Below are 24,605 nucleotides of genomic sequence, written 5' to 3'. Positions count from 1 at the left end.
AGAGATAAGATTTTACAAGCTTATATAGTAACAAAGTAACCATAAAGTAATAAAAGACAAAAAAAATAGTAATAATTAAAACCATTTTTAGCTTTTTTTTTTTAGATGAACAGGTTACACAAAAAAATAATAGATTTTTAACTTCGGTGTATAGTGTAGGACACTTAGGTAAAATTTTACTTTTTTGCTTCAAGTGTCTAAAACTCAATAATTCAAACAAAACTTTATTAAAACTGTAAAAGTTATTAATTTAGATTAAATATATAAAACTTTCTTCTTAAAAACAAAGTTTTTACAAATAACAGACAGTAAAAGCCAATTCATTCTAGTTATATTTTCTGACTTCTCGATTGAACTATAATAACTTGTTCGTGAATACTGAACTAAAGTAAACTCTTAATAAACTCGATGAAAGAATGTATCTGATAAGTTACATTAGCTCAAAAAGTTAACTCACACGTGAATCAAATGCGCCAAATATCGCCATATATGGTATCAAAGGGCGTTAGGTTACACAACGATTACGCGGAAGCAAGTATAAAAACGCTAAATCAGAGCGTGAACTAGGTCATTTACCGCAGCGACAACTAGAAGCGGCATGCTGACACTCTAAGAATTGGAACACTTGCCGTCATTTTACAAGCCTGATCTCAAGCATAAACTTTTTACTCGAATCAATTTGGATATTGAACTTTGACGAATAATCCCACGCATTCGGTGGCATCAACTTGATACTTATATCTTTCAATTGTATCTTTCAACATTAAAAGTTTTTATCTCGCTGAGCTCTACAGCCTGTGTCAACGAGGAATCATAAGTGCCACTGTCCTAAACCAGTATGTCCCAAAACTCATGTATATTAAAGTTAAAAATTGTTAGAGAAGAAAATAAAGCAGTTGATCAGAACAACTAATTATGCAGCGAATTCAAGGATTATCTTCACGTAAAACCCACTAATAACACCGAGTGATAAAGATTCGATTTTAAATTTAAATAAAAGTATGGTACTTTACTAATTCTGCTGGTTATGCAAAGCAAGCTATAAAGATTTGACAACATGATAGATAGAAAAAAAGATAAATGAAACATGTCTATAAAAGTGTAGAGAATTTTTGGTAAATAAAAGGATAATAGAGAGAGTGTAGATTGTCAAAAAGAGTGCAGGGAAATAAAAGAAGATAGTATACCAGTTAAAGTTTTTAATGCTCTAAAACGTTCGTCTATTGCAGAAAATTTAATAAATAATTTATCGTATGGAAATAGCTATAGTTTAAATAGACTTAAATTAATTGAAAATTTTAGTAGTGTTTTCGATTTAATTAAACTAGAAGCTATTTGTATTTTATTATAAAAACTTTTATAACGTAAGCAAAACAATTTTAATTATACTGTTTTTTCTAAAATACTTTATATGTCGTGTTATTGTCATTTTATTAATGCATAGTTTTGATATAAGTTAATTATCTAATGTTAGTTAGTTACTAAAGTAAGTAAGTTTAAATGGTTTTAATTGTTACTAATTGTTTTTGTCTTTAAACTTTTTTCATAACTTAATGATCACTTTATAATTATATAGATTTGTAAAATCTTATCTCTTGTTAGCTTTGTACTCTACTGATGAGATTTTCTCGAAATATATTTAGTTTACTAAGTTCTTTGTCTTGTTTTTCTTGTTGTATCATTAATGGTCAGTTATGTTTCAATATAAATAAAAAACATTTACTTTCAGATATAATAGTAGTTGATGGAGAACTATGTAAGAAAATTGATGTTGGGTTCCGTCATACTAAACTGAAAAACAAATTTGTTGTTTGCAACTTAAAGAACACTTTTGATAGCAAACTACCGTACTATTATAAAACAAAACACAAAAATTAGTAGTACAAGTTTTAACTTACTTTTTAAACACCAAAAAATAGTTCTGTTATTTTAAAAAGACTTTCGGTATTTTCAAAAAATAATTGTGATAGAGTAGTTAATTAATAATTTAATTTTCAAAAGTAATTAATATTAGTCATTAGTTTACAAGACTTACCGTTTAAACTTTGAATAGTGTTGATAACCTGATGAAAACTTAAAAAAAGAAAATCTTTAAACGTAGTTAACAAGATTAAGCTGAAGTAACAAAATAAGTTTTAAGCAAAGATAAAAAGGTTGTAAAAGTATAAAACGAACTTTTGTTAAATAAACTTTGTTTTGAAAATATTTTTATACTTACCAGACTCAGGAATCCGAGTTTTGATCTGGATTTTTTTTTATAAAGTCCCGATCCGACCAGATCTTAATCTTTAAATACATCTGGATCTATTTAATTAAAATGAAAAAGAGTATTTTTTGTTGAAACTAAAATTTTGCATTTACAAAACAAACTAACTAAACTTAAAACTAAAATTCATAGGAAAGACAAAAAATAGCAAGCAAGCATAAAAAACATTAATTATAAATAGATACTGTTAACAGTTGTAATTGATGTATGTTAATGTAGGTTCACAGGTATTTATAAATATTTTTTTCGTTGGTATAGAATTTGTTAAAATGATTAAAGATAAATTTAAAAGTATATTGCCACCTTGAAAATTATATACATATACCTATACTAAATAAATAAAAGCATGTGATTAATTGATTCCAAATAAGTTTGAACTTTTTTTAAGGAACAACCAATGTTTTTTATTTTCTTTTTCTGCACTGTTTTAAACTTAAATGAAGTTTTTTACTTTGAAATAAAAATGAATTTGTATATTTTTTTTATTTGTATATATTTATATTTTAACAGGGTTGGACAACTTTCTAATCGGTTTGTAGGAAGTGGCTGCCTTTTGTATGTAAAAGGGCAAAATTTGGGTTATAAAAAAAAGTGTTTTTAATATGTCTAACTACAAACTATAAAATTATGATTACAGTATACTTTAAGTATGATTCGTATCATACTTATAAGTTGTAATTAAATTAAATTATACTGTTTAAATTTCTTATTTTAGAATTTTTATCTTAAATAAAAAGTTAATCGCGGGCCGTTAGCAGTCTTTTTTATGACACTTTTACACCAATTCTATGACATATATTGTTTTAGAAATACAATACCGACTGACTTTAAAACTAATAAAAACATAAATTGTTCACTTAGTTTCATTTATTTATTACTTAGAACACGGCTATCTAAACAGAAACTTCTGGTTTCGGCCAGATCTCGATTGAAAAAAAAAAGCTCCTGATCTTAAGTTGTGGATCCGGTAGCTCAATATTATAATTGAAACTTAATATTAAAAAAGTTTTCAGACAGTTAAATTATACTTCTTTTATTAAATTTTTGTACTCTGTTTGAACACTTTTGCTTTTATTATTTAGTTTATAGAAATTTTGGTAGCTGCTACCATGATTTTTAATAATAGTAGGTCTTCCTAGATTTAATGTGCTTAAACAGCCCTTTAGCACCAAAGTTTTTTTTAATAAGAAAACTAGATTTAATGTTATTTCGGTTGTCATTCTAAAATTAAACTACAATAGTTGAAATTAAATGGAATGCAAGCAAAATTTTATGATAAAACGAGAACATTTAAATGGTGTTAGTTTAGAATCTTACATTAAAACAACTTATTTTTGTATAAACTTTAATCATCAAAATACACTAGACAAGATATAATATAAGTACGTTTATAATTCTTAAATAAGTATTTAAAAAAAAGTATTTGACTAAAAACAAAAAATGTTATCATTATTTTTAATTAAGTTGTTGATAACAATAAATAAATACTATTTGTGTTTTTTACGTAAAAACTTCTGATTATTGAAAAACTAGCTGAAATTTTCAGAAGTGGTTTATTGTAGTCAAAAAAAAAACTACAACATTAATCTTTAAGAAAGAAATGTAAAATTAAATTAAGCCGTATCCGGGATCAGAACAAAAAAAAAATACTTAAAGGTTTTTAAGAAAATTTAGTTATTATTAAATATAAGTTGTTAATGATAAATCCTTTTTATATTTTGTCTTTTAGTGTAAATAGAACTGTATAATTTTCGAAAAAATGCTTTTATAATATACTGAGTCCTTTTTTGATTTGTCTTAAATGGATGCACAAAAACATTGCTTACGATATATGATGATGATTTTACTTTAACTAAATTTAATTCGACACATTTTTAGTCCAGATATAAAATAAAGACTGTCATATATAAATTAATAAATTTATTTTCCTTTTCAATGTCATGTTAATAAAAGTTTTCTTAAAACTATTTTTAGCCATGATGAAAAAAAAAAAAAAAATAAACGGTGTAGTATGCAGTAGCTGTTGAAGCAAAATATTTTTTTAACTTAGTTATATAATAGAAAAACATAGAAAAATTATATCTTCAAATTCATTTATTAATTTATACTTTTAATATATATGTCTATGTGTAAGATGTAGCATTAAAAGGCGTTAAATCCTAGAGATCCTGATAAGCTAAGCTTATTGGAATATATACCACAGATGTTTTTTTGTTAAAACTTTATTCCGACTAACGGCGTTTCACTGCTCTCAAATAAATCTAAGAACACATCTACGGTGTCTCAAAAATATATACTATTCTTAGAGCTTTTTTGAGACTCCGTAGATCTGTTCTTAAATTTATTTGAGATCAGTGAAACGCCGTTAGTCGGAATAAAGTTTTAACACAAAAACATCTGTGGTATATATTCCAATAAGCTTAGCATATATTTATATTATATTTATTATATATATTTTTTGTTTTTTTGCATAAATTTTGCATCTATTTTTAGTACAGTGCTTTTTATTTTGAATTGAACTGGCTGATGATTAGAGCTTTATGAAAAATTAAAGCTTTATGAAAAATATGTAGCAGTATTTTTTAAAACGTACTTTTCCAATAAATTATTTAAAAGCCCTTCAAGCGGACTCTGTAGAAGGTATTCAAGTTTGAACCTTATTTTATATGTATATATATATATATCTATTAATAAAACTCTACGTTTTACAAATACAATTGTTTCACTGTTCTGTTAGACAGAACAGCTCTTCAGTTTGTTTATTATAAAAATATATTAAAACATAAAGCAAAATGGAAATTAAATTAAGCAAAAATTTTAAAGATTATTACGTCACTAAATTAGTCATTAAGAATATAAGACACACTAAGTTTGCATATCGTTCAAAATTATCTAAAATACAAGCTCTAAAAAGTTTACAAATAATAAAAATGTTCTTTTCGTTTATTTAAAGCTAGATTTGAGTTTAATTTTGAGATCTCGCGTTTTTCCATATTGCAGAGAGTGCAGCCATTTTTTAAATTAAATTTGTTTTTTGTTCGTGCTAAAACTTCCCAGTTAATGCTCAAATCTTTATTTCTATCTTTCAATTCCCAAATATACTTCGAAAGCGTAGTTTTTAGTCTTTTTCTACTGTTGTTAAAAGAACATTTATGCCGTGTGTACCTAGTTTTAAACGATAAACTTCATGACCCAACATACTGCTTACTTTTCTCTGATGTTGTTACCGTCGCTCTATAGATAACATTTGTTAAAAAACAATTGCCATACACCATGGATTTATCTCTGCAGTTGCATTGTTTTCGTTCCTCTGCCTTATCTTTAAAAAATTCCGATTATGAGACGTTATCTGGCTTTTCATGTTTGTTTCATGTTTCATTTACCGAAAAACTTGCAGTCTACAGTCTACAAACGGTTTATAATGCTTTCACATGAAGCAACCGTTTACTTTATTGATCAGTGACGTCAGCATTGTCTTTTGCCGTGCAACGTTCAATACATTGTCCACTAGGCAAGACAACTGGTACGCTCGTATTATATACAATCAACAAAAACATCGGCAGAAGTCTGCAGAGCAGAAGCCTGAGCTCTCGTATGCCGTCTCACGGAAAAGCATGATAAACCGTTTGTAAGTTGAAGACTGCAAGTTTTTCACTGATGAGTCCTAATGAGGACGAAACCGGTCTCAGTACAAAAGCTTGTGGTCTGATGTTCGAATTGGTGTGATCAACCCTTTTGTACACTTGAGCTTGATTACGGCATACGAGAGTCCAGGCTTCTGCTCTGCATACTTTCGCCGATGTTTTTTCTTGATTTTCAAAGGTTTAATAAAATCTTTCTAATAATTAAAAACATGTTCTAGTTAAATAGAAAAGTTATTGATTTACTTCAGAAAAAAAGCAGCAAAGTTAAACTATATTTTTAAACAAACCATAATTGTGCAAACTAAAAGAATTTGATTACTAACTGCCTTTATTTACTTAAATTAGCTAATTTGTTTCCTTTTTTAGTATTTTAGTTTAATTAATAACTACTTTACACCGATTATTTTTTACGTTTATTAATTACTTTATAGCTTTAAATTTTTTTTTTTTAGTGAAGAACTATTAGTATTTTTATGTTCTGTTCTACTATGAGTTTCTGAAGAATAGTAGAGGAGTATATATTAAACTGTAACAAAAAACTTTAGAGAGTGCTATATACTTGTTATGAATCTAATGAAATTTTTTTTTAGTTCCTTAAAAATTGACCGTATTTTACTAAACATTGTTTTTACCTTAAGTGATAAAAATTTTTAATGTTTAAAATATAATCAAAATGTATTGCCTTATTTATTCTTTTTTTACTAGTACATTGTTAAACATTAAAAACCTTTAAAAGTAATAAAAATCGTTCTTAGTTACATATTCAAGCGTTTTATTAGTTAATGTAAACAAAAACTTAATGCTAATACTTAACTAAAGTCTATTGATCTGAAAGAATACTTTATACTTAGTAAATTAAGTTAGTAAACAAATTTTTTTTTTACAGGTTTTATTTATTTCAGTTTAGATAGTATTTGATAAAAAAAAACTTTTATACTTTAAAATTCCTTAAGTTTTTAGAACTACTTATATTGTTTGTAAGTTTCTAAGAGTATTAACAAAAACTAAAAACTAAATAACTCACGTTATATAAAAATTTTATTCGCTAGAAATACAAAATAGAACGTAACAATATATATTTTTTTCAAATATTACAAAGCATTATGATATGCCAACAATATGTTTGGATAAGTACCTAGCAACCTATGAATTCTAGCTATCACTTTGTATGCAATTCCAAATGGCAAGCCTAAGTCTACAAGAAGCTCTACTTTAAGGAATGGCAAGGTGTCTCCCGATATAAAGTTTTTCCTAAAAATCTATAAAAAAGTAATTTCAGAATAAGTGTTCAAAAACTATTTTTTATTATGAAAAATAACAGTAATAGAATTAAACATTTGCTTACTACTTAACTTTGATAAGGTTATAAAAAGAAATGTACAAGTTTAAATTGAAATAAAAAAGACTTAAAGTTTATAAACCGTTTCGTTATTGCACTACAATAATAACGTCAATATTTTTTAAAAGCTTGAAGGAGATATTAATTTTATACCTAAATCTCATCGCATATCAAACAATTGCATTGAAAAAGTTGTGTTTATATCATACGTATTGTAAAAAAGTTTTGTTTATACAGGGCTTTGAATATTGGTTAGTATTGCTTACATGACAATTCGAATTTGGAAAATTCGATCCGACAAATTAACTTTTAGAAAAATATTTAAAGGGCCACAACTTCAAAAGTAATGTGCATTTAAAAACAATAAAATTACGTCTGCAGGTCTTATTAATTATCCAATATTTTTTGAGATTATTTTAAAATTACTCTAGTTTAAAGTTATTTTAACCATGTTTAAAAAATATAGTGTTGCAAAAAAGGGGAAAAAAGTATATATCAATAAAACCTGCACACTTGTTTTTTATTTTTTTGAATTCACATTATTTTTTTATTTTTTTTGGTCCTTAATTATTTTTTAAGAACTTGAATTGTGGGAACTTGAATTGTGCTGCATCTATTGTTTGTCTATCATACTTTAAAGGTAATCCAAAATGTTGACGCTTAAAAAATAGAAAACTTTATTGTTCGTTTTGTTTGTTTTAAGTTTGCAATATTCCTATCATTATTCTTTTTTATTTGTTAGCCTTAGTTTTTTTCTGATTATTATTATTGTTTTAAATGAACTTATTTTAGTATTTTTTGATCAACTTTAACTTTTATAGCTTTTAGAAATTAAACATTATAATGAATCATTATTGAAAAATTAAGTTCGCTTGTTAAACTTTAGAAAATAGTCTTTTACACTTAGATACCTCCGCAAAAAAAAAACCTAACATCTTTGTGTTGTCCACAGTTTATATGATCCAAAAATTTACAAACACATTCAATGTCCCATTCTCCCATTTTTTCTGCTGCCTTTTTTAGATACTGCTTGTCAACTTTTCTTTCAGATTTAGATAAATTTCCAGCAAATTTATGTTCTTTGACGCATACGGAGTTTTCTTCAGAGCTTTTAGAACTAATATATGTTTAGGTAATTAAAAAAAAGTAGGAAGAAGCATTTTAATAATAACAAAAAAAATAAATGTAGCTAACTTCAAGTTATCTTGATTTTGAAATAAACATGTTTGCTTATACTCATTTCGAAACATCGTTTGCTGTTTTCTTGTTAAGTGTTGCTGAAGTTGAGTGTTTACTTTGTGTGAGTTTAATCCCGGTGACCTAACAGGGGATGGGCGCCTGTAAATAAAATAAAATTTTTCCTTTGGTATAAAATATGTTCCACAAAAATAATTTTTTTTTTGTTTAATCATAGATCAAACTTTTGCTATTTATAAATGAAAAAAACGAAACTATATTAACACGCAATGATTTCAAGAACTTATAAGTTTTTAGCTGCCTTTTTTGTATATTGTTGTCAACAGTTGGACAATGAATTAAAATTGATATTAGAAAACGTAATAAAAAAGTTTTAATTCTATTTAATATTTTCTTTAACTATCAGCAGGAAGTACAATTATAACGACACAAATTAAAACAGTACTTTTATGTAACAAATATTATATAAATTGTCATTTTATAAACGAACTAAATCTAATCCACAAAATTACAACTTAAATCTACGCAAAATGGCTCTAATTAACTAGTACAACAATAAAATTTTAATTTTAACATTTTTGGTTTATTTTATTAAATGTATAAGATAACTTTAAGTAGAATTATAACAAAAATACTTAAACAATGTTGTCCAAAAATACAAAACCTCAGAATTTCATATTTATTCCAATAAATAGGATTGTTAACTGTTTGTTCTGACATATTTTTTAAGTGCTACTGTAAAATTAGTTACATTGGGGAAACTTAAAGAACTTTAAAAACAAGAACTAAGGTAAGTTCTTACTTCGACTCGATAACCGAATTTTTGTTTCGTACACCAGGTCCTTAAACCGATCTTTTTGAGCGTTTTTTTTTTGTCATTCAATAAAAAATATATAAACAAGTACTACTGTTTACTCAGTACTAAAATTAGAGCTAATTTGTAAACTTTATTACAAAATCGAAACAAACTTTGTTTGTTTGTACAAAACTTTAAGTAAAACAAAATGCTGTATCCCCTATTTTTTATTTGGACCGCCGTTGTTTGCTAAGCCTTTATTTAAAGTATATAAATTTTAAGACTCAGACATTTATATTTAAAAAGTGAACATATATTAAAAACAGTTTATACGCAAAAATGTAAAAAACGGTTAAATTTTATAACTATTTATTTTAAAAGACTTATTACTAAGAATTATAAAATATTGAAGTAGCAGTCTAAATTTTATATATTTTGTATAAGTTTTACATGCTATTGAAACGCTTAAGAAAACAAAAGAGTAGTCTAAACAAGAAATAAATAATCTACTGAAAAATTAGTATCAATTTTAGTTAAAAAAAAACTTAGATTATGTTTATAAATATTATAATTAAGAATCTAAGTTTAAAACTTTTATTTGTAAATTGTCTTGTTTGAAAGAAAACTTTTTAAATTATAAAACAGCGTAATAAAGTTTTAAAAGTTAAAAAAATGAGCATTTAAATATTTATGCTATAGTTAATTACTCAAAAGTCTAAAAATGTGATTAACGGAAATTGTTTTACAACATTTCGGAAATGCATTTAATTACAACAAATACCGGAAAATAAAGTAACTAATATGATTTAAATATATTATTTTTGATTAGTTCGATAATTGCTATTTTATTTGTAACCATGAAAAACATGTAGTTTTACTACAAAAAAACTATTAACCTTTTTCTGCAAGTTTTGAAATTAAAAATTTTTAGTAAAAATAAAGTTATTGATTAAATAAAGAATAACCTTCAGATATTTCTCAAGTCTAAAGAAAAAGTTAGTAATATGAAACTAGATACTTCTGGTACAGTTAATTATAGTTAAAAAACCTAAAGAATATTATACTAACTTGTAATAAAATCAGTATTAGAAAGTTTAAAAATAAGCTATTCAAAATGTAATACTAGTAAAAAAACACAAGTTTTTTATGAGTTTTTTAACAAAAAAAGTCGATATTTTTTGTAGAGTTTCTTGTTTCAGAGTTGTTATAATTATATAGCCTGTTGGCTTAACTGGCCTAATGACTGCTTTGAAAACCCTCTGAGATGAACGCTCTAATAACAAAGCTCAATGAATATATTGCTCGATATACAAAAGAATAGTCGACGCATATACAAAATACCGTTCACTTCCATTCCACGCACAATTCCCACCCGATCAATTTTCACCCGAACGAGTTTCCACCCAATCTATTTTTCACTTTTACACGGCATCAATTTTGCACAAAGAGTAATTTTTGTATAGGTGACAATTTTCTACGAACTATCACTTTTTTATGACTACACTTTTGCACCGAGTTGATCCGGGTGGGAATTGATCCGGGTGGGAATCATGCGGGTGGGAATTGTGCGCGGGTAGGAATAGTTATTATACCATAACAAACATAGAAGACTGATACCAAATTATTAAGATGATAATGAAGTTTTTTTTTCATATATTTGTTTGTTTTATCGCGTGCTAGTTCATTTTTATTAACTCTAGTAGTATTTTTTTGCAATATTTCCTTGTAAAGCTTACAAACATTTAGTTTTTTAGTTGCAATATAATATGTACTTATTAGAAAACCCTAGTTAAAGTTCACTAACTGGGGTTTAATTTTTAAGGAAGGTTGTCTATTATAACATTGCGAACTGTAGCTGTCCGAACTGCTGCAACAGTAATTGACTTTTTCAATATTTTCACGATTGTAAGGCATAAAGCTTTTTGGCATTGGTCGGAGCTCCATCATTCTCATTGAACTTTGATTTAAATCGCCTTTTTTACTTTTCGTTTGCTCTGAAGATGAGCTATTTTTTAAGTTGTCCTTTGAGCTTAAATTTTGTTTTTGATGATCATTTGAATAATTTTGAAATAAAGTTTCCGAAGATTTGCTTCCTTGAACTCTTGGTTTTTTTGCAAATACTTCAAAACCTGTCGTCGGACTTTTCTCTTTTAAGTCTCTGAAATGCATTATAAAGATATTTAATTATGACACTTTCAGATTTAGATAAGTTTAATCAAAAAAGATTAATAAACAAGTATTTTCGAATCACTTTTTAAGTTTTGTAAATCAAACAGTTCATTTTTGTTTTAACTTTCTAAATATCATCTTATTTTTATTTCACTAAAAGTAAGCAATTTTTGAGTTTTCAGTTTATTTGGAGATTAATATGATTATAAGCGTTTAATGCCTTTTAGTCATAATTTTTGTGATGTCTATTACCGCGTAAAAAGAAAAGTACATGTAATCAGATAAGCTTTTTAACTTAGGCTCTTTAAACACTGTGACTAAAATAATAAAAAAAGGTAAAAATCCATTACACACTACATTTTAGAGATCTTAATAAAGCTTGGAATTACTTACTCTTTCATTAAAACATCTAAACTAACCTTTTGTTATTTTTTGAGCAAAAACTATTTTCTTTAGTTAGACAACTTGATTTTTTTAAGTTATTTTCTGTAAATTCGCTGTTACAGACTTCGATTTCTCTACTTTTTTGATGCTTAGAGGTTTTTGTGTCTTTAGCTATGTTATTACTTTTTTAAATTATAAAAAAAAATATTCACATGATACGGTAGTAGTAAGTTATTTAAACGTGGTTATTGCCCACAGTGAGTCAAAAATACTTTAAGAAGTATAATTGAAACTATTCATAAAAATGTTAACTGTAAGACAAATTAAAACCAATGGTTTAAAAAATCAAAAATAAGCCTATATATTCTAAGAAAACAATTATCTTGTTCCATTGGTTTTAAACATAGTTAATAAATTTTTTAATAATTGTTTATTTTTTTGTTTAAAAATTTTGGACTTAATTTATAAAGCACATTTGATTGAACTTGATAAAATCACTTTTATATATAAAAAAAATTAAAACAGTTTTATAAGCTAAATCTATAATAAATTATGATCGATAAAGTTTTAAAAAAAGTAGTATGAATAAAAATTAGTTTGACATATTTGCTTTTTAGTTACAGTAAATGACAGGAGCCTAAAAATAAACTAACAGTCGATAGATTCTTTCAAAGACGATTGACCTTCAGTTTTTACCTAAGTATAAAAATAAAAATTAAATGAATACAGTTTTAACTTAATCATTACATTGTTTTGTTTATCGTGTTTCAAAAACATATATTAGTTTTTTACTCACTATTTTCACGGTGTGCATATTGTAGTGAAAAAAAAAGTTTTTGGGTGTATGAAATTTTTAGGTGCACAGGATATAGACTTTTTTAGTGATATAGTTAAAAGTTAAAGCTTAATTTGGCCCAGGTAGTTAATTTTGTTTTTCGTTCTTCTACCATTTTGGTACACATTTATTTAAGTTAAGAAGTTATAACTTTTCTAAACTAACTTTAAATAAAATTGGGTTCCATTAATATGTGTTGTGCTCGGTATTTGAAGTCACCAAGAGTGTAAAACGGAAACATGTTTGGTATTGAGTATAATTAAGTCAATCATATTTAAAAAAATAAGAATGTTTTGAAGAGAACTTAATATATGAAAGTAAGTTATATATTAAGTAGTATATTTAGTAGTTATTAGTATATAGTTTCAAGCCTTAAAAAATCTAATTAAAACGTATTAGTTTAAAAATACTAAAGGAAACAAAATTACTTTTGATTTTAATAGATTAAAAATATTTTTAATAAATAACAGCAACGCTCCCCTACCTAGTCTATCATTAGTACAATTTTATACACTAAAAAACAAAAATTTAAATCAATAACATTGGGAGTTAGCCAAGTTTCAGTTAGGAAAAAAAGTATCTGTTTTTATCCTGCACATATATAACATTGAACAAAATTTATCTTATTTAAGTATATCTTATATTTGCATATAAAATTTTCAAAGCAAAAAATTACTAGTAGCTAATTTATTACAAAAAAAAGCTTATGTACCACAATGATATAAACTAAAACTAGATATTTTATTGTTAGAGTTTTATCTTCAACATGTAGTGTAAAAAAAGCGTATGTTAATACTAAAAAAAGATTAACATACACTAGACCCAGATATCTTGTTAGCTAAATCGAAAAGGCTGGCTTTAATAGATTTTAAGTGTGTTAATAAATACTTTTGATCTAAGAAAACATCGGCGAATATCTATCTGAGTCAAAGTTTTAAATTTTTTAAGCTCAGGTTAATATAAAACTTCGATAATACCATTCGATCATTAGACCACAAGCTTTCAGTAGACTGAGACCCGGGCCAACTGCGGCCCTCTAGCATGTTTTTATGTTTAATTGGATGCCGCCCGCAAGCATGTTGATCTGGCAAACTAAAGTTTATTTTTTAAAAAGATAATTTTTTGTTGAAAGTTCTGTATTTTGACATATTCCATTTTATGTCCCTGATAAAAATTACTCTCCTAATTTTACTGCTTAAACTTAAAAAGTTAAAAATACAGACTGTCTATTTATGAGCATTTGTTCACAATAGAAATATCATAATTTTTTTTCTACAGCTGTAAGTGCAAACTATTAAAACTATGGAATACTGTCATATTTTGGGTTCTTCTTGAATTTTGTAAGTAATAATTTTAGTAATTATTAAATGATTTTTCTCAATGCACAGTGTAGTAGTTTATAATGTAAACTTAAGCCTTGCACAGTAATAACTGAAGAGTTAGTTCTAATCACACTAAGTATTTTGTTGAACAATTACTTTTTATGTAACTTTCCATCAAATATTTTTTTCACTGCATTTTATTTAACTGATTTAAAAAAATTATTTTAAAATATCATAAGTTGTAGTAAGATATTGTATTGATTAGAAAAATTTTCACCTCTTTAAAAATGTTTGAGCACAGTAAGTTGTTTTTTCGCGCCCATTATTTAGGTTAGTAAACTATGTTAGTTTTGTATTATATCATTACATTTTTGTACTAGTTTTATACCAAATAGGGTTGTCAAATATTTAGGTTAGTTTAGCAAGTTTGAAGAACTATAATTTTCCAAATTTGTTTTATTTTAATAAATCTAGCTTGAAACTTTTATAAATAATTCTAAAGCTAGTTTAGATAAGTTCTTTATTAAAAAAATCTTTAACATATTCTAGCCAAGTAGTTAGTACTTATGAAATAACAATAATAATAATAGTGTTAGTACTTGACTAGCTTTATTTATTTTAATTAGCCTTAATGAATTTTATTTCCACTTTTAAATATTCAGGTTAGATTAGTTAGGCTAATTTTATTGTCTCAAAATGAGGCTCTGTTTGAGAAGTAAACAGTTTACTGAAAAGTTTAAACGTAAATTTTGAAGTTAGCCAATTTTGTTTTTGTAGTACATTTGAATATTTTTTAGTTTATTTATCTAATTTAGTTTGTTGATTAAAAAAAATAAAGGTTAATCAAGTATTGAAAGTTATTAAATTTTAAGTAGGAAAAGATTATATTCAACTTATAAAAAGATTTAATAAAAAGAGATTGATAGCGAAAACTGAAAAAAGTGGCCTAAAATTACTTTTTAAGCTCGTTTATTTTGGTACTAGGTGATAGTTAAGTAATAAAATTATTAAGCATAAAAATAATAGTTTATTAGACAGATAGTGAGTTCATTAAGACAAAAATCGCAATTTTACCTTTTAATAATGAACCCTATATGTCTATTTAGAATTTAGACTGACTCATGTATTAGTTTGAATAAAGTTGAAACCAAATAATTTAAAATGTGTGATTAAACTAAAACTGCGACCCGCAAAGATGTTTCAAAATCGAAATTAGGATCGCGAGTACCTCCAGCCTGTCGACCCCTGCAGTATGCGATGCAAAACTGTGTGCAAATAGTATGACGTAGGTATAACTAAAAAGTATATAACTTTAATTTGAGTTTTATTTTTAAGTACATACTAGAAACTTTTTTGAGGGTGAATACTTGTAAATTTATAAAATTTTAGTTAGCATAATCCTGTTTTATAATATCCCAACATAATTTGCTTTAAATATTACAAGTAATTACTCCTTATTGAAGTATACAAGTATTCTATAATTTGTATAAGTTTATTTATATAACAACTAATACTATTTATGATTAATGTATACTTGGTGGGTGTTTCAACCATTTTTTTTATCATTTTGTTTACTTAAACTTTAGATATCTTTAATTTTATCTTCTGTTCTTTAAAACAGTTATGTTTTCATAACTCCTTTGAATTTTATTACTAGTTTAACACAGAGAAACGTACATCAATTTCAATAGATCAAGTACTTCTTAAACTATTGCTTTTTTATTCCAACGAATTTAAACCGTTCGGATATTCGGATATTTATAACAAACATAATAAAACTTGAATATTTTAAACATCTTTCACTAACAAAGTTATTTTAATTTAAAAGTGTTTCCTTTATTGTCAACTAACGTTGAAGTTGGTGTCAAGTGTCCTAGTACTTTTATTTTTAGCATTTTTAACTTCTACTTGACTGTTATTGTTTTCATTTTTGTTCTTTAGTTTGTCTGCTATTGATTCGATTCCCTTACACTTTCTGAGAGTTAACTTATTTACAGAAAAGTTAAGACTTAGAATGTGTAAAAAAACAGTTTACGTACTAAGTTATTTTAACTTGTATGTATTGTAAGTAAAGATTTTTTTAAGAAAAACATTTAAAACTTCAAAGTTTATTTTCTAAATAAATAAGTTGTTTTACAGCTACAATTTTTATTAGATCACTAAAAATAAATTATCATAGAAAATTGAATTATTTTGAGTAGTTTAGGTTTCTAATCAAGCAATAAAATTAAATAATATAGTTTATACTGATTGAATTTAAAACTTTGTGATTTTTATAAGAACATAGATGTTTTAGATTTAGAAGAAGTCAGCTACATTTATTGTTTTGCATAACTTAATACTAATATTGTAACTAAATTAGACAATCAGCCGATCTATAAAAGTTAACGGTTTAAACTTTTTAACTATAATAAATATACATGTATCAAATAAGAAAAAATAAGTCCCTTCTAATTAATTACAGACAATATGAAAGGAAACTCAACTTTTTCATTTTATTTTCGAGACTAATATATTTCTATATTTGTCATCTGAGTTTTCAAAAAGTAAACAAAATAAGAATTACCATTTATTCTCAAACTTAACGTTTTACAGGAAGAAATATCCTTTACAAAAGAGGCAGATAGTAACAAGAATTGACTGTTTCTAGTCATCGTAATTATTGAGAAAATGATAGATTTTGGTCTAAAGTGTACAAAAATCCTTTACTGGCCAATAATTAAATTTTCAGTCCTTTTGTAGCAAAAAAAAAAGAAAGGCAAGTTTTATCAAAACTATACCATAGAGGACGTTTAATTTCTATTCTAAAGTTGCTTAGAAGATATAAGCAACATAAAAAATATTTTTAGTAGGAATGAGTAACCAGAATCTCTCGTTGTAAAGAAATTAATTTTTACAAATTTACTTTAATTGTAAATAATGGACCATAAAAGATTCATGCGGTTTTAAAGCTTCTATACTTAGGTAATAAATGCTAATTATTGGTAAAAAAAAAACAAAAATGATCACGGAATCATCCTATAATACCCAGAACAGTATTTGTGAATACGATAAGTCTCCATGTGAAGGAATCAGTAACACACTATGACAAGACATTTTGTTTTTGTGACAGGATCTACTTTAGCAGAACACGCGTTATTCTAAGATAAAAATCAAAAACCTTTAACTAAAATGTGTCGAAAATTTTGTTGAAAGATAAAAAGCAGTGATAAATTCTGCAAAGAGATTTACGATCCGTGAAAACTTAGTAAAAAACACAAAAGCTGCGAAAAACTCAATGCTTTGTTTCATGCAACAATCATGTTAGTCTGATCGAAACGGGAACCATTATTTAAATGGGAACAACAAGCGACCAGAGATCAGGAAGCAAAAATAATTTTATTATGTAGTAGTACTGTTTACTTAAGATTACAAGCAAAAACAGTTTTTGTTCCATATGATTATATTTTTAAATTATAACTATGTAACATTATAACTATGTTTACCATTTAAGTAGTTGTACTTTATAATTATTATTTTCTTGTGTATTTTTCAATGTTTTCTTTTTATCTTTATGTTTATTTAAATAAAAACTATTAGTTTTTTTTTTGTTATTCTACTGTTTGAAACCATGATATAATTATTCTTTTTTGTTTTTGTCAAAAAATTTATCAAAAAGAGTTTAATATCATATTGTTTATATATATCTAAGTTTTAACTTTTATTTATTTATTAAAATTATTACTGATTAAGTTGTAATAAAAGTTTTAAGAAAATTAGCCAAGTAACTTAAACACCTAGGTTTTTTCGTGCACCAGGTCCTATGACAAAATATTTTGAGCGATTTTTGTCCTTCCATAAATAATACTTAAAACTTTCTAGTCTAGTTATAATGTAACAGTCAATAAACCTTTTAAAACTTAAAAAATAACACTAGATATCATTCAAATTGAGTAAATGAATTTATTTATAAACTTATTAATTATTTTACTTGCTTGCTGACAAAGCTTTTAAAAGTACTTTAAGTAATAATAATAAGATTGAAACGAAAACTTTTTAGATTTTTTTAAATGTTTGGTTTTCGTATTATAACATAATAGCTTTAAATAGATTTTTATAAACTTATTAGAAGTTTAACTAACTTAGCTTGCTTTAACAAGACATATACAACTTAACTTAATCTTACAGAGTTACAATTATTACAGATAGTTACAATTTTCTGTCTCTTTTTTTTAAGTATGTATAATTATAACCTATTTTAATTTGGTGTTTTAAGCATATAAGTTTAAAAATAATAATGTATATAGTTTTGGATAATTTTTTAAAACCTGATTTTACAATAAAAATCAAATTTAAAACTACTTTGTTAAGTTTTCTGATTCTTCTTTGTTTTCAGGCTGTCTTTTTTCCGTCTTGTTTCCTTTGAAACCACTGCTTCTTCTCTTTATTTCATTATTTTTTACATCAATAATTAATGAAAGAGCCGATACTTTTTCTAGTTCATCATCGCTTAACTCACATATAGATGAACACATCATTTGTAAATAACTATGTTAAGACTTAAAAGAACTGTTTATTTTAAGTTCAAGAAAAAAGCTGAAAATTTTAAGTAGTTTTCAGTTAAAGTGTACTACTTGCAAGTATTTAAAATTATTTAATGTAAGAACTTGCAACAAATATAAAGCATTAAGTAATTGTATGATATGACAAAAGCTTTTTTGTATCAAAAAACAATTAAGATACCATGTCTTCCAAAAAATAAAAACACTCGATTTTTTTTTACTTAAGATCTAGTAAACTTTTTACAAATGTTAATTGTTTTACACTAAAAGTTTCAGTACATAGTCAAAACTGTTAAAAAACATGTAAATAATTATATAAGCTTGTAAGTTATACTGTCTTTATTAACAAAAAATACTTCTAAAACTTATGAGCATAGTAATACGTTTTTTCTTTATAAAGTTTCAGTTAGTTTGAACTAAAATTTCAAATAATCTTCATAGTGCTGACTTAAAAACATTTTTGCCTGCATTAATTTTTAAACTAAATAACTTGCTTTAAAAGCATATAAAAATATTATACTAATTACAGGCAGCACAAGTTTTACTCAATTGTGGCGTAACGAGCCTGCACATAAAGTTGTTGAGCAGAAATACTTCCTTCCTGATCTGTTTTTATATTTACTATAGTCCTTATAATCTTTTTAATGCTTCATAACTTTGTATCTGTTTTAAAAGCAATGGAAGCAGAAACATTTTACTTTTGCTTAGAATGCTGGCTTGTGCGTTGCAGTTACTTTTGTGTCGTTTCCTTCCTGTTTCGTGTGACCAAGCACATTAGTGCTGTGTTTATATTACCCGCGTAGCATTTCATAGATAAAATTGTTTTGCTTTGATATAAAAGCAATCAAATGAACAAAATTCATACAAAAAAATTCTAAGTTCTTCTTCAAATTAAGATTTGAAAAATAAAACTCTTATCAGCAGTAAATAATTTAACTGTTATCAGTATGTATTCCAATAAAAACGCTCAGTATTTAGTTTAAATAATTTAAGATTGAACCTTTGTTTATTAAACCTTAATAATTGATCTTTTGAAGCAAAAATAGAGCTTAAATATATTGAACTAATTAATAAAGTTAGTATTTTTAGTTTTCTTATTCATAGCTCACACAATAAAATAAAGTTTTAAAAAGTCTTCATTCTTTTTCAAGTAGAATACAAAACTTGGCGTGAAATATGACTTTAAAACTTATTTTCAATGGGATTGTTACCAAAAAAAGTTTTTCAGTAAGGTAAGTGTTTTTATGGGTTTACTACTTGTTTAAGACACACTCTATGTTGTAAATGATAGAAGTTGTTCTTTTTTAAAAGATTGAATGGTTATTAATGTGAAACCATTCTATAGTATATATTTCTAAAGCCTCTTTAACTAATGTTAGGTCTAGTTTAAAAATGTTTTGTTTAAATTAGAAAAAAGTTTTGGCAGTTATTAAAGTTTACTTTTATATAACTATACTACCGTAATAATATGCAACTATCATTATTTTTTTAACTTGAAATTGAATCTTGTAAGTCGCATTAATCACCGTTTTAAAATATTATACTTTTTTAAAATAGTCTTTAAAGAACTAAAACTATTTATAATATGATTGTACATTAACAAACTAAGAAAAGTAAAAGTTTTAAGTCTATTAACTACATTTATTCCTGGTGACAAATAATTTAGAAAAACTTTATTTGTATCTATGCGGAAACAAAAAAACACATATAGTACTCTATCGAATTAAATATTAAGATGTCTGTATAGACATACCTTTTTGAAGTAGTTAATTGATAAAGTTTATAATGAATCATGTCTAGAAAATAAAGTTACTAGAGAAAAGTGAAGAAATTAGTTTGTTTTAAATAAACTAAAATATATTTTCATTTTTTTCAAATTTTATTAAACAAAAAATTTACCGGATATTATTCATTTCTCAATAATTCTTTTTAACTGTGTATGCCTGCTAATAAAGTGATATAATTTTTCAATAAAGCACTTAATGAAATCATTGGTAATTGACTGCTTAAGTTTAAACAAAATATATTCATGACTAAACTTTTTTTTTTTAATTTGTTGTTTAAGCAAATTAATTCAATGTTTAAAAAACTATTGTTCGTTAGTAACTATAAATTCTTTTGTAATTTTTGACGTTTAACAATAATTACTTGCAATAAAATGTTCTAATCAAAAAATTGACTTTTCTTTTAATTGTATTAAATACCGTCCGTCCATAGAAATAAATCCTTAAAAATGTCTCTATTTAAATAACTATGATAAATAATTTTAATCTATGATTTATTGACTTTATAGCATTAAATTGTTTTTGAAATAAGTCACAAAACAAGTAAATTTTTCAATAGTTATTTGAATACAAATAACAAAACTGAAAAAAAAAGATTAAAAAGCTGAAATTTTTGACTATGAGACGTAAAAGCTTGACTTAAAATATAATTTTTTATTCAATATTTATGTCGAAACTGTTAAAATAATTTTTAGAAAAATTTGAACTGTCTATAATATATTTTAAAGGGGTAGCTGTCAAATTTGCACGAGCACACACAATTGCATGAGCGAACAAAATTTGATTTTTTTTTTCTGTTTGTTTTTTTATTAATTCATCTTTTATTATTTTAATATTATTTTTTTACTCTCGTGCACAAACGTAACTCGTGCAAAATTGACCCTTGGTGCAAAATTGTCTTCGTGAAAATTTGTGCCCTCGTGCAAGTTTGTCTTCGTGCAAAAGTATCTTAGTGCACTTTGTGCACTCGTGCAATTTTGTTCTCGTGCAGTTTAGTCCCCTGGTGCAGTTTAGTAAACTCGTGCAATTTTGACCCATTCTCATTTTAAAAATAGCGAACAGCAAGAAAAATAAATAGTTTTCAAATTCTATACTATACACAACATTTATTATCTTACCTTGATATGAGTAACTACATTTATTATCTTACTTTAATATGTTTAACTAACTTTAATAATAACTAATTTGATAACTTTAATATAAGTTTTCTTAAATAAACAATTTAACAATAATACGCAAAAACTATAAAATATGAAGTTTATAGACCTGAATTAATAAATGGACTTAAAATGAAAAATAATTACGAACTATACAACATAAACTAGTGGCTAGCTCAAAGAATACATTTAAGTACTGTATAAAAACATAGTTTAATAATTAGTGAGTATAGTATTGCAAAGTATCTAGTAGCTAAAAATAAATTTGTTAGAAATAAATTTGAAAAAGACTATTAAAATATTTTCAGTGTAATTTTAATAGTAAGTGTTTTTTTTTTACTTAACGTAAAATACATTAAAAAAAAATTCAAAAGTTTCTTTAAGATTTTATATTTTTGTTTTATTTTATTTATAAACGAGTTATTTCCCACCCAATCAGTTTAAATCCGAATTGCTTCCAGTCCTAATAAAACTTTTTTGAACTTGATTATCATTTTCTAAAATAAATATCCAAGTAATTCCTAAAAAATCTTTAACGTGTTTATTTTTAAAACTAATATAGAATAAAATCTAGACTATTTTTAATTTTCACGATAAAGGAAAATTCAAATATATTTTAAATCTAAGTAATATTAACAAAAGATCTCACTTAGCTTAAAAATAAATGTCCCTACGGTTAAATTTTTATTATGTCATCTAATATCTGAAAAAATGAAAATTTTTACAAAAATTTACTGAAACAAACTAGTATATTTAAAGGTTTTCGTCTTGTGTAAAAAATATAGTAGACATTGAAGAGTAACAAGTATAACTATAGATTGGGACTAGTAGAAAATTTTCAGCTAGTACACCTCCACAAGACCTTCTCATTCATAATTTTTATTTAAACAAATAAACTTATTAATTAAACAAAAAACGCGGCTAAACTTTTGAACTGAACATTATGTGCAGTGCATTAGTAAAACAAACTGGCCTTCTGATCACCCTTATCTCGAAAAATGAACGGAAACAGCTTTAAAATAGCTCTATTTATCTCTAGTTAATCGTTGTGTAATATATTTATTAAATGTAAGATAAATTTTATCTAATGATTGAAAAAAAAATTAAGAATAGCTGAAACAATTGAAGATAAATAGAAGGTTAGGTTCTAACCAAGTGTTATTTTATTCAGCAGATACTGAAAAGCTTTAACTAAAGTTTGATTGAAACAAACTATTTTATAATACTTTAAATGATCCGATAAAGTGTTTAAATCAGTTTGGCAAAACAAAAACTTTAATTAAAGTTTTTTAAAGGAGACATCGTTTTATTAATTGAAAAATGTTTGTGATTTTTTTTCTGCTAAGTATTTCTATTGGTGTCTCTTTAAAAACAGTGAGCAAAATCTTAAAACATAACTAGATAGACTTCAATTTTTTATTTTAAAAATTTCCCAGCATAAATTAATGTCAAATGAGCTAAAAATGCTTAAAGGTTAACACATCTCAGTTAGCTTGAAAATGCAAACTAACCCCACAATTTACTGTGCATCATTACAACTCTTATCTTTAGGTACTGCAACATTAAAAACTGTAATAAAACAGTACATTTTTTTATGCAAAATAGCTAAAAATACAAGCAAAGTAAGAAAAATATATAAATTATTATTAAAGATTATTATTAAAGATGAAAAAGACGAAAAGAGTATTGCAGTCAAAAATGCAATAAAAAAATCTGCGATAGCAGAAAACCTTGTGAATAATCCAAGTTGTGGAAAAAAGTTTGCATTATCTAATTTCAGTGTAATGCGACAATGTTCAAATACATTGGAATTAATCAGACTTGAAGCCATTATAATACACTTAAACAAACCAAATTTATGCAAAAAGAAAGAATTTGATTACACCCTAGCCTTATTTAGTTAAGACCACTTTGTGTTGATTTTTAAAGCTTTGTTGATTACATTTTCGTTGATTACATTTATGTTTACTTAATTGATCAGTTAATTAGTTTGTAAAAAATATCATTTTATATATATACTGATGTGTTTTATTTTATTGTTTCAATTGTAGTTTCCCTGAAGAGAACTTGACGAAATATATTGGAATGAAAAATTTTGAGTGTTCTTTTATTCATTAAAAAAATTATATTTCATTTCCTTGTTAAAAAAGATAATAAACAATGGATAATAAAGGTCTGTAAAGGCAGTAATAGATAGTAAAATACGACATAAAAAGGACATAACTCTACAATTCCTCTAGTTTGTTTAAAGCACAAAAAATCTTTATGTAACGGATATTGACAAAGTATCAAATTTTTAACAAAGAACTCGGTTCTATAAAAAAAAATTCATTATAGCTCAATTTTAGAAAGTCAAATAAAAAACTTTTAATTAAAAATATACCAAAATGCACACATAAATAGTTTAAATTATCTTGAATTCCATGCTAAGTCAATCAGAAATGCTCATCGTTTACATCTCTTACCTTTTACTTCTTGTTTAGTTTATACCTGTTTACTGCCTCCCTAAGGCATTTGTTCCTTAGACAAGTGTCTTCTTGAACTGCCAGTACAGAAACCTGGTCTTATAAAACGTGCATTGTAATTGGTTGACCGGTATTGGCACCATTGGAATGGTAACTAACATCGTCTATAGAATAGAATCATGAAATTTTTGATCTGATAGACTTCCACAGCTACCGTGGAACGCTTGTAAATCATTGTACCGCATTCTAATATATATGTTAGAACTTGAGATTTTGATTTAATAAGTGTTTTCAAATCTGCTAGATTGGCAATAATATCTGCTGCTTCCACGATAAAGTATTAAACTGGGGCTTATGTCCCTAAATTAGGACAAAAAGTAACTCATGCAGGTAGGTTTTGAGTATCTGGAGTCTCTGTATTGTGGAGAACGCAATCGTCTATAGCCTCAGTGGATAGATGACATATATTTTTGTTTTTTTTTCTCATTTAGTGAGAAATGTTTCTGTCACCGGAAGTAAATACAACATACAACATTCTTACTTTGAAACATTTTTTATTCAATTACAACTGTGGTATCTTCAGCACTTCTGATATGTCTAAACTTTGGTTGGTGCTTTAGTCTGATAGCCTATTTACACACTCCAACACCTAAAATATTTCGAGTGTCTTCCTTCGGTGGACCTTCTCTTGTTATCTTCCATCGTC

The 24,605-nt window shown here is 25.5% G+C and overlaps 1 protein-coding gene across 1 annotated transcript; it reads right to left on the bottom strand.

The window, feature by feature from the left end:
• Window positions 1–6,944: 6,944 nt before the first annotated feature.
• Window positions 6,945–18,420, bottom strand: LOC145840949 (uncharacterized). Its single transcript, XM_082948307.1, has 8 exons — window positions 18,294–18,420; window positions 15,804–15,927; window positions 12,449–12,491; window positions 11,831–11,966; window positions 11,047–11,400; window positions 8,444–8,587; window positions 8,183–8,366; window positions 6,945–7,169 (listed from the first exon to the last, which is right to left on the bottom strand). The coding sequence occupies exons 5-8, from the start codon at window positions 11,193–11,195 to the stop codon at window positions 7,002–7,004; spliced, it is 645 nt and encodes a 214-aa protein (XP_082804433.1). The 5' UTR covers window positions 11,196–11,400; window positions 11,831–11,966; window positions 12,449–12,491; window positions 15,804–15,927; window positions 18,294–18,420; the 3' UTR covers window positions 6,945–7,001.
• Between the last annotated feature and the right edge of the window lie 6,185 nt (window positions 18,421–24,605).

This window comes from Thalia democratica, chromosome 7 (genome assembly GCF_965202585.1).
Source record: "Thalia democratica chromosome 7, ktThaDemo2.hap1.1, whole genome shotgun sequence".
In the NCBI taxonomy this organism is placed as follows: domain Eukaryota; kingdom Metazoa; phylum Chordata; class Thaliacea; order Salpida; family Salpidae; genus Thalia; species Thalia democratica.
The sequence above is the reverse complement of the archived record's forward strand: the minus strand, read 5'-3'. Positions and strand labels throughout refer to the sequence as shown.